The 10,600-nt window shown below is 56.2% G+C and overlaps 1 protein-coding gene across 1 annotated transcript in view; it reads left to right on the top strand.

Moving 5' to 3' along the window:
* LOC104620036 (kinesin light chain 1-like) overlaps window positions 1–10,551 on the top strand; it is a 15,493-nt gene extending 4,942 nt beyond the window's left edge. The window contains exons 10-15 of the mRNA XM_010286117.1: window positions 1,470–1,537; window positions 1,620–1,728; window positions 2,536–2,685; window positions 9,546–9,670; window positions 9,790–9,847; window positions 10,390–10,551. Of these exons, the coding sequence (XP_010284419.1) occupies window positions 1,470–1,537; window positions 1,620–1,728; window positions 2,536–2,685; window positions 9,546–9,670; window positions 9,790–9,847; window positions 10,390–10,479 (600 nt within the window). The 3' untranslated portion in view covers window positions 10,480–10,551. The remainder of the gene's footprint in view (window positions 1–1,469; window positions 1,538–1,619; window positions 1,729–2,535; window positions 2,686–9,545; window positions 9,671–9,789; window positions 9,848–10,389) is intronic.
* Window positions 10,552–10,600: the final 49 nt, after the last annotated feature.

Here is a 10,600-nt window from a genome sequence, read left to right as displayed (position 1 = left end):
TAGGGGCTCCTGTTCCCCAGGGCAGCTGTGCCCCTGGCCCATGACATGGCCTTCTTGGCCAGGTGGTGGTAACCACAGACCTCCTTGTATTGCTGGACCACTCTACTTTGTGTTGTGTTTCCACATCTCCTATTAAAATCATCAAACCCCTCTTGCAGAGCTTCACTTCTTATTTCCCTCTCTGCTCTCAGTGGCAGTGAGGGAGGCAAGCTCATGCCAGCAGCAAGGCCTTGGGCACAGCTGGCAGCCCTTGCCTTTGAGGCCCTTTCTGCCCCAGGGGATTTGATACCTTTCCCCTCGGATTCAGCCACCTTCTTAGGGCTGCCCCTATGCAAGTTTCAGAAGTGTTTTGAGTCCTGAGCTCTCCTATCCCTGGGGCCTGCCCAGGCTGTGTAGGCTCTGGCACAAGGAAAGCCACATGTGCCTATGGCTCAGGGAGACTCCAGCATGTGGGGTAAAGATCTGAGAAGTGCTGTGGGACTGAGTAAGAAAAATGGTCCTCATGAAGACAGTTTCTTCTGGGCTAGAGTCCTTGCCAGAGGGAAAATCCTGCTGTGGAGCAGTGGCACCCTGCTGGGCTTAGGGCTGAGCTGAGTGCTTCCTGCGCAGCTCCTGTGTCCTGTGGATGCAGAGCCAGGGGCATGGCACGCTTCCAAGTGCTTGCCACGCACCAGGGTGCACAGTGTGTGGACAGGCAGCTCTGCTCCCACAGCAGTAACGATTCCTGCCTGAAGGTGCCATGATCGCTACCAACCCAGGGCAATGCTGGCTAGCAGCTAGTGCCCTGCAGAGTGGGCTGTCCTGGCCCTAGATCTTTCTCCTTGAGCATCAGGTCTGCCCCCTCTCCTTTTGCTCTGGCTAGCAGTCTTTTTGCTCCTGGCTGTGGCAGGCCCAGCCAGCCAGCTTTGGTGTGCAAAGGCTGGGCATGGAGAGGAAATGGCTAGCTGGGCTGAGCTGCTGTGGGGCAAGCCTGACCTTGCAGGCAGAAGGCTTGGATGTGGCTGGCTGAATCCTTTGCTAACCATGGCTGAGGGATTTAGTGCCCATGATGCCCAGCATGCTAGGGGTTTTGTTGGTTGGCGTTGTTTTTTTTTGTCTCCCTTTTGCATGCTGGGGGTGATGGGATGGGGTATCATGTTCTCGAGAGCACCGTGAGGATGGACTGTGTTGTCCCTGCTGCCTTTGGTACCATGGAAGGGGCAAGGAGATGGGATTATGCTCCTTGCTGGGGTGGGGACAGGGGACATCACTTCTACTTGTGGCCTAAATCTGTTGCAGCAAATGGGTTTTCAGCTCTCCCTCTAGGAACCTCCTGGGCTTCATCACCACACTTGCACAGTGTGTTTCCAAAGGCTGGGCTGGTGTGGGGCACAACCTGTAGCATGACCTTGGTACCCAGTGGGAGAGCACAGGCCAGAGAATGGCAGTAGGCATGGGGCTGACAACTCTCATCCCTCCTTACTCTGTAGAGCAAGCACAGAGACAGTGCTCCCTATGCTGAGTATGGCGGCTGGTACAAGGCCTGTAAGGTTAGCAGGTAAGATGTGGTTTGTGGGCAGCTGTGGAATCTGGAGGGAGTGGCCCCAGTGCTCCTGCTCACCTTCCATCTGTTACTACAGCCCAACTGTGAACACCACTCTGAGGAACCTGGGTGCGCTGTACCGACGCCAGGGCAAGCTAGAGGCAGCTGAGACCCTGGAGGAGTGTGCAGTTCGCTCTCGGCGGCAGGTAACCCCAGAGGGACCTTCCCTGGTGGAGGGCGCATTGTGAGACTTGGTGTGGCAGGTCATGGCACAACATTTGGCTTGTGGTGTGGTAAGGGACTCTTCTGGGCCTTGCAGCCTCTGATATCCTTGGTTTACATTCCCATGATACCAGAGCAGCTTGGTAGTTGGGGTTGCATTTGTGCAAGGGTACACATGTGTGCATATGTTGTGCATGAGTTGTGCATGTGCAAGTGTGCGTGGATGGAGCAGATGTCTGTGTGTGTACATGTGGGGAAGAAGGTGTGTCTCTTTGAGTGCAGAAATAACTGCAGCTGGATTAGGACAGGTTACTGGGCTTTGTCAGCCACTGAGGAGATCTGCACTCACTGGGATGTTTTCTTCCCACTAATTTTTTTGTCCAGGGAACACACTAAGGATTTCTTTGAGTACCTCTCACCCTAAACTCCTCTCAGTCCTCAAATAATAAAGTAGGAGCTGTAAGCACCTAGCACAAAGACTGAAGAACAGCAGAAACCTTCACACACCAAAATGTGAAGACAAAAAGCTGTCAGCTTTGGGGTAGCAAGCCCTTGTACCCCAGGGTGGTTTATGGCTTGGTGGGGGGCTCATTGAGCTGGGAACCCAAACAGGGACTGCTAAGTGCAGGATGGCATTTTGCTCCATCTTTGTGCTGGAGAGTTTTGGCTGTGGTGGGGCAATGGCCAAGAGAGGGGACGGGAGCAAGCACAATGATGGCACAGCAGATCGCTAGAGGGAAAGAACACAGAAGGGCAAAACATGGTGCTTCCTTATCCCTTTCTACTTGTAGGGCATTGACCCGATCAACCAGACAAAGGTGGTGGAGATCCTGAAGGAGGGTGATGGCACAGAGAGACGTCGGAGCCTGGGGGGCAGCGTCAAGTACGAGAATGCCACAGACGGTAGCGAGGAAGTGAGTATGGGCGTGGAATGGAGCGGGGTAAGTACAAGACACCATCAAGAATGGCCTCAGCTGGCTGCCAGAGGGAAGGGACAGCCCGGCTCAGGGCTGTCCCTGCGTGGCCTGTCGTGGCATCCTTGTCTGCCTCCATTCGTTCCCTGCACACTTCCTTCCCCTCTTTCTTGGCATGAGCCAGCCAGCCCGCAAAGGCACGTGTCTGGGCCTGGCTTCTGGTGTACAGGCCAGATATCCCCAATTGAGGGTTCCTGCTGCCAGGGGGCTGCCAGGCCCTGGCAATGTACAGCATGAGCTGGTCCTGGTCTGCCCTTAATCTTAGCCTTGCAACCTTATTAACATCTCTCCCTGCTGCTTCCCTCTTGAGGCCCTTGCTGAGAGCATCGGCCCCACCTCAGGCCCACACAGCCTCTGTGAGCAGCTTGGCTGTCTGTCCTGCACTACGCCACAGGCAATGCTGAGCCTGGGGAGTGTTGTGTGTGTATATGTGCTTAGTGTGTCTGTGACTGAGTGACTGCAGGGCATGGGAATAGTCTGCAGCCAGAGTCTTTGCTGTCCTCCCTCTCCTGGTCTCATGCTCTCCATGGGCTCTGGCCAAGCAGAGGTGGTAAAAGGCAGGTCTTTGTGGGATGCCAGGCCAGGTTGACCAGTGGTGGCAAAAGAGGCTGGTGTTAGCTGAGGCACAAACAGGATGACCTGGATGTAGGCTTGCTCTGAGACTGTGGGGCACTTTGGTCACTAGTGCTGTGTTTGGAGGAAGATGGCAGTCCAAGTCTGGGACAGGTGCCTTTTGTCTTCTGCAAGGCGGAGAATGGAGAAGAGGCAACAAGTGTGCATGGTGCTGGTGGGTGCTTAGCTCGAGGGCTGATAGAGCTTTTAACACTAACTATTCCTCCTGCAAACTCTAGTTGAGAGCATTGTGTAGTTGGATACCCAGGGGGTGTTGCAGCCTGGCACAGGTGACACACTGAGCACACGGAGTCCTTCACTCCCTCCTCACATCTGCTGTCACTAACCCTTCCCCACCTAGCTCAGCTCTATCCCCACCTGCATGAGCTCCTTCCATTCCTCCTTCCTCTTCCCTGTTGCCATGACAGCCCCTCAACATCCAAGCCTGAAGCCTGCTGGCTCTCTTGATTGTGGATTGTACCCAGGAGGCAGCTGGAGGGGACCTGGGGAGCAAAGCTTTGAGACAGCAGGGCTGTCCTCTGTCCCAGCTCTTGGCATCAGGACTGAAGAGGGTCCTAGCCCTGGCAAGGCACAAACCCTGGGCCCTTGCACTCCATGTTAGTAGAGGGGCTAGACAAGCACAGAGGGAGAGCTGCCGGTTTGGATTAGGATCACCTGGTCCCTGTCCTGTCTCTCTCTCTGGTGTCCCTCTGTCATTCCTCCTGGCTGTGGTTGGTGTTGGGTGATCGCTTTGCAGTAGTGATGGTCTGGGAGACCTTCCTGACAGTCTCTGACCTTCCTGACAGTCTCTGAGCTGATCATCCCAAGGCAAGCAGGCAATGCCACCCTCTCCCCCAGCCTGACCCAGCCAAGGGGAATGGTCCCTGCTTACATGACCCTTCCCCAAGAAGCTTGGCAGGGCTTCTCTGGCCCAGTCAGCTGTAGGCAGAGGGTTTGAGGGTTAGCCCAGCATCTTGGGGGACATAACTACTGCCACGTGATGCTCAGTGCTTTTTCCAGCCTGCTGCGCACATAGCCATCCTCCTCTCCCCAGCTAGTAGCCCTGCACTGGGCTGCCGCTCCCCAAAATAGGAGGCCAAGGCAGCTCCCACTGCTCCTGTCTGTCACAGCTAGTGTTCCCGGTGCTGGTCTAGAGACCTTGGATATGCTGCCTCAAGGTAGTCTCTGCTGCCATCCCTTAGCTGTCAGCTGCTGCAGGCAGGGCCATGGGAGGCCATAGGGTGCCAGCAGCCTTGGTGCCCTGCTGCCAAGGGGGGCACCCCAGGGCCTGGACCCCAGCTACTTGCTGCCCAGGTAATTGGACTGGGAGAACCAGAGTCTGGCAGGAGAGCTGGGATGGCACCAGCTTAGTGGTGCTGAGGCCTTGACAGGCACCCAAGGCCCAGGAGCAGGGAGCTGTCGGAGCAGGAGGCCCAGGCTGATCCTTCCTGAGCTAGCTGCTCCTGCCAGCCTGCTAGAGCATGCTGGCAAAGATGTGAGACCGCTGTTTCAGCCTCACAAAACTCCCTTCCTGTCCAGATGTGGCCTATTGTCTCTGCATGCAGCCTGGGCCCTTCCCCACCTGCTCCCTGGGTGTCCTACAACCTCACGGCCTTGTAAATTGTGTCTTTCTCCTCTCTGTGCACTAGGCTTAAATGCCTCCCGAGACTCCCTCTTTCCCCTCCACTGCAATCACCTGGATGTTTGTGTTGTATCTTCCGACTTTTCCTCCACACCATCCCTCCTTCCTCGGCAAGAACTCCACGCCAGTCCCCCAACCCTCCCGGCGCGCGAGGGCACCGCGATGCCTGCAGAGGAGTGCCTGGCCATGTGGCCCAGCTCCAGTCCCGTGGCCAGCAAGAGCAGGAAGAATCTGCAAGGAGCTGCCTGCTCCCCCAGGCCAGGGCGATGGGCCACCGTCCCCTTGTGTGCTCCCACCCCCAGCCTGCCCTTGCACATCCCTGGGGACCAGGCCTGCAGGGGATTGTCTTCACTCCAGGCGTGCCGACTCCACCATCATTAGACATCCTCAACCCTCCTAGCTTGTTCCCTCCATCTCTGCAGAGGCCAAGACAGAGGCATGAAGATGGGCGCCTGTTTTGGGACAGAGGCCTGACCTTGGCAGGGCTGTTGTGTGCCCAGTTGCTTTCTTCCCCGTAGGCTTAGCTGATGTTAGTGCCCTGTAGCAAACCTGCGCTGGCCAGCAGTGAGCTGGGCTCTCCCTGCAAGACAGGGCAGTCCCTGTCCTGCTATCCTCCTCCCTGCTGAGCTTTGCAACCCAGGGGCAGCATGTGGGTGTCTCTGCAGGGGCACAGGAATGTAGGGTGGCCCACAGCTACTGTACATCCAAGATGAGATGAGGGGGTGACAGCCAAGGGCCATGTATGGAACAGGGACCTGCCAGGATAAGCATGTTTTGTTGCAACCTCTTGACCTGAGGCTGTAGCCAAATTCTTCACCTGATGGCATTAAGGGATGAATCAGCTCCCCATTGCTCCAGGGTCCCCAGGTGTGGCTGCTGGGAGGGGCAGGGGTGAAACTGTTCCTTGGACGCAGAGGAAGAGTAGGAGGAAAGCAGAACTTTTCTGCAAGGGGCTAGGCCCCAGGCCATTAGAAGTGGCTGCATGGGGAATGGTTTGGAGCAGAAAAAGGAGGGGAGAAAAAGGAGGTGCAAAGAAGGATGTGAGGAAAGGAAGAGCACCCCAGGGCTTGCAGTGCTCTGAGTGTGTGGGGGCAGATAGGATGGCTGGAGGGAGGTTTCCACAGGAGGAGAAGGGGCCAGATTGCTCATGGAGGAGGTCAATGCTTGAACACAGGACTTGGCTTGAGAGACTTGGTCCCTAAGGCTGTGACTCACTGTCTGGCTGTCCCTAGCTAGGTGGGTGGGAAGTCTGTAAAAGTCTGTAACCCTGATACTGCTAGGAAGACAATGCTGACCCTGTGTGTGAGTGGCTCAGTGCCTCTGATGGGACTCCAGTCCTGCACAGGGTCTGGTGCTGTCGGTCACTACTGGGAAAGGGCCAGACCACCACTGCATTGAGCCTCATGCTCTTGGGTGCACACCCTCATCCCATCTATAGGAAGTGGACATCCCTGGCCCTCCTACCTGGGAAGAAGGCTGGAGAGGCTGCAGCCAGGAGGACAGAGCCCAGAGGCCAGTGCAGGACCCCCTCCCCTTTTTATTTATTTAGCTGGATAGTTTCTGTCATGCTAGTCATCTGGCAGGCTGTGATACTAAATATGCTTGGATCTGTCTGGGCCTGGCTTTCCTATGGTGGTGCAGAGGCCTTGGGGCACATGCGTGCTGATCCCTGGGAGCTTGGCTTGCTCAAAGGAGGTTTGTCCTGAGGACCATGAGGTTTGGAGCCCAGGGCTGAGTGCTCTAGGACTGTGCCTTCCCTGCCTCTCTCTCCCAGCGCTGCTCCATGCTTCTGGAGAGTGGTGAGTCCGCAGTGCAGGATGCATTCAGGCCTCAGTGCCACCTGCTCCTGTGCTTTGCCATGTCCTGGATCTGGTGCTGTAACAACCGTACCTCTGATTAAAGGTAGACAGACCTGAACTGCTGCCCTGTGCTTCTTTCCACGCTCTGTAGGCCAGCGTCGGTCAGCCCTGGGGTGGCGGGTGCAAATACTGCTGGAGCAGGTGCAGGGGATGCTTGGTGTCTCTGTGCAGGGGGACATCACTGCCCCCAGGGCACCTCTCTTAGGCTGAGCCCTGGAGATGAGGGACCTGACTCTGCTGTGCTTCTCCCTAACATCCCAAACTGGGATTGCTACTAATCTCAGTTCTGTAGCTATGTGTGGCAGGGCTGCCCTGGGGTGTCTGATCTTGAGCCTTCCCCAACAGGTGTTTCCATTAGCTGGAGAAATACCCCATTGTGTCCCCCAGTGCTGAGCTCCATGTGCTGCTAAATCCTGCCAAAGTCCTCTGCCTCCATGCAGCAGGCAGAGTGGGAGCACGCAGTGGAGAGTAGCTCAGTAGTAGAGCTGCTTCTTTTTCTTTTGAGTGTTTTCATGCTGGTGGGTGCAGTGGAGTGGGGGCTCTGTGGTAAACCAAGCCCCGTAAATGTTCTGGGTTAAAAATAACCCTGCAGAAAAGGGAGTCGGAAGAGAAGGGAGGCTATTTTTAACGCAGCATGCAACAGCATTTTGTTCTGGTGTTGGTCTGCAGTCAGTCTGCATCACTGCAGCTGGGGAAATGTGGCTCCATCCTCCAGCCCTGATCCAGAGCATACTTCCTGGCTGGATCCTGCTGCCCTTGTACCATGGTCCTGTTCCCCTGCCCCAGTAGTGTTCCCTTTTGCACCCCTGGCTTGTGTGGCCTGGCAAAAGGAACAGTGCCTGGCCTGGCAGTACCCTGCAGGGAGGGTGGTGATCCAGTGCAAATCTGGTGGGGAGGCAAAAGACACCACAGCCCCACCACTGTCTGCTGCTGCCACATACTGATGGCCAGCTCCTCCAAAACCTGCTCAGGATGCCTGGTGCAGGAGTTGAATTGTTTACCTTGCTAATACTTTTGGTGCTGTATGCACTCCTGGTGAGCGGATCCCTTGCAGCAACAGCACATGGCTCCCAGTTTGGAAATCCTTCATCATGATGTGAAAGTGAGAGAGGTTCAATGCACTTGGCTTATCCAAGAAGGGATGAGATGAATACCAGGAGAAAGGTTTGCTAGTAGGAAAGTCCTGTTCAGCTCTTGGAGAGCTGTCTAAGGCTGGATGAGTTTGGGGTAACTGAAGTGGCAAAGTGTTGGAAAAGCCTCCCCCAGGGCCACAACCCATAGGGGTCAGCACAAGGGGGTCACTGGCCTAAAGCAGAGACCCTGCTTATCTGCAGAGCTGCATGGACAGTCCTGGGGCAATCTCTGCTGCCAGCCTGGGCCACAGGGCATTTTGGTCATTTGGAGTGATACAAAGAGGCTCCCCACACATACTCGTAAGGAGCAGAGGGCTTCTGTGGTTGCCTTATCTCCATTTCTTCTGCCCTGACGTGCCAGGGGCCATTGGGTTCAGGAGCAGGGAGGACTGCTGTTACGAGACTATCAGAGCAAAAGTAACTCCTCATCAGCAGTGGTGCCGCAGCCTTGTGTAATGAGCGTGCCTGGTCACAGGGGAGGAGCTTGGTGCCATGATGGCACAGTGGCATGAGGTGGTGTCATGCTAGCAGCCTGTGCCTTGCATGCATGTGAAGCTAAATGCAGGAGATGGGCTAGAGCCTGTCAATGGCTGAGGGTGCCTTTCTGAGTACTGGGGACTTTTGGGGGCATGTGGGAGGAAACAGGCTGGGGAAAAAGATTTAGGGCTGGTTTTGGTCTTTGGAAAAAGCAGGTAGCTGTGAAGATAACCCCTGCCAAAGTGTGACCCTGGGGCAGCTATTGGGGCCAGACACAGCTAAAGATGGGGGGGCCAAGAAGAGTGGTACCTCCTTGGCAACACAGTAGTGGTGCAGCCAGATGAATGCATCCCAGATGGATCTGCCTGAATTGCTCAGCAGGCTCAAAGCTAATTGTCTTGGGGGTGTTAGAGACGGGACAAGGCCATGTGTGCATGTGGACTGGTCATGTCTGACATGACTGAGCCTGCAGGCCTAGTGTGCAGGACGAGAATGTGCATCAGGGTGAGTACTCGATGGAGATGAGGAATAGCAATGGCATGGTGAGGAAGGGCAAGGGGAGGGTGAAGATAGTCTCCAGCCAGCAGCAAAGGAGGAGGGAGTCCTTGAAATGAATGTCCTGGCAGCATGTTCTGGTCTGATAAAAGTACCCACAAACTTGGGGCTCCCATCAGGGCTTGGTGCTTCCCTGGCCACTGGGATCTCCTTTGTAGCTGCTTCCTGAGCTGTTGCAGGTGGTGGAGCTATACCATGTTCGAGCAGGGCTGGGGGGATGCCAGTGCCATTTGTACTGGTGGCCTGGTGCCGGTCAACAGCCTGGCTGGGTGTTGGGCTTGCACTGGGCAGGAGGGAGGATCAGTCTGGATGAGCCAGGCCATGATGGTCAGGGTCCCTGATATGGTCATCATGTCCCATGGAGAACCAGGGTGAGGGAGAGCCATGTAGTGAGCAGTAAGCCTGCTCTGGACCAGGACTAAATCCTCAATGCAAGCAGGCAAGAGGGTGTTTGGAGCCAAGCCCAGTTCCTGGCCACTTGTCTAACAGCATTCTAAAGCCTGATCGGTGCCATTCAGCCATAACCCCAACTTGTGTCTCTGTGTCCAGGATGGCAGTGGCACCCTCCAGCGCAGCAGCTCCCTGGGGAAAATCCGGGATGTGATACGGAGGAGCAGTGAGATGTTGGTCAAGAAGCTGCAGGGCAATGGTCCCCTGGAGCCTAGGAATACCAGGTAGGGACCAAGGTTGTGAGGGCCAGACTGGGTGCAGGGCATGTGGGGGCCCTGCCACCTTAGGGGTTGGGGTCTGGCTAGGCACAAGATCAAACCTTTTCTCCTCTGCTTTCTTGTAGCATGAAACGAGCTGCGTCATTAAATTACCTGCATAAGTCTAGTGATGCTTCGTTTGAGGTAAGCACCGGGCAAGTAGCAGGGCTGGTGCAGGAATGGGTGCTGAACTGGGGGCTGTATGGCTGCATCTGGCTACAGGGGCTGTAGTTAGCAACACAAGGTGGGGAGGAGCACAGCAGCCCACACGTGGTGCCCGAGACCCCACCAGAGATGTTCATCCATGCAGATGTACTCTGCTGCGGTGTGGGGCTGGAGCTACTCTACTTCCCAAGAGATGACCCGGCCTGGTGCCCCCAGTGCACCCCTGGGCAGCTGCACAGCCCCTCTTTGGAGATCATAGCTCCAAAACTGAAGGTGTTGCCTCCAAGTAACCATCTCCCTGCCTGCTGAGCTCAGCAAACCCTCCACTCCCTGCGGAGCTCAGCAACCCCCCCAGCCACAGGATGGGAGCAGGGAGGGCAGAGGTCACCACCTCATGGAGCTGGTAACAGCACTGGGGGCGTCCCGGCTTGCAAGACAAGGGGTGCAGGAGGTGGTCTGGCAGCTTCGGGGCATGGGTGTGGATTGCGGGTATTAGTTCTCATGGGCGATGTATTTTCCAGGGCACCCAAGGCCTCCGTGCAGAGAGTAGAGGCCTCAGCGCCAGCAGCATGGACCTGTCCTCCCACAGCTCCCTGCTCTCCTCCAACTGACCCGCCTGCAGGTGCCCCCTGCATCTGGCTGCTCTGCTTGCTGGTGCACCACAGCTCTGCGCTGCACGGGGCAGCACCCAGCATCCTCTGCACATCAGCTGCTCTCTTTTCCCCTCCACCG

Source organism: Phaethon lepturus, unplaced genomic scaffold (assembly GCF_000687285.1).
Source record: "Phaethon lepturus isolate BGI_N335 unplaced genomic scaffold, ASM68728v1 scaffold40384, whole genome shotgun sequence".
In the NCBI taxonomy this organism is placed as follows: Eukaryota; Metazoa; Chordata; class Aves; order Phaethontiformes; family Phaethontidae; genus Phaethon; species Phaethon lepturus.
This window is presented reverse-complemented; position numbering and strand designations above follow the sequence as displayed.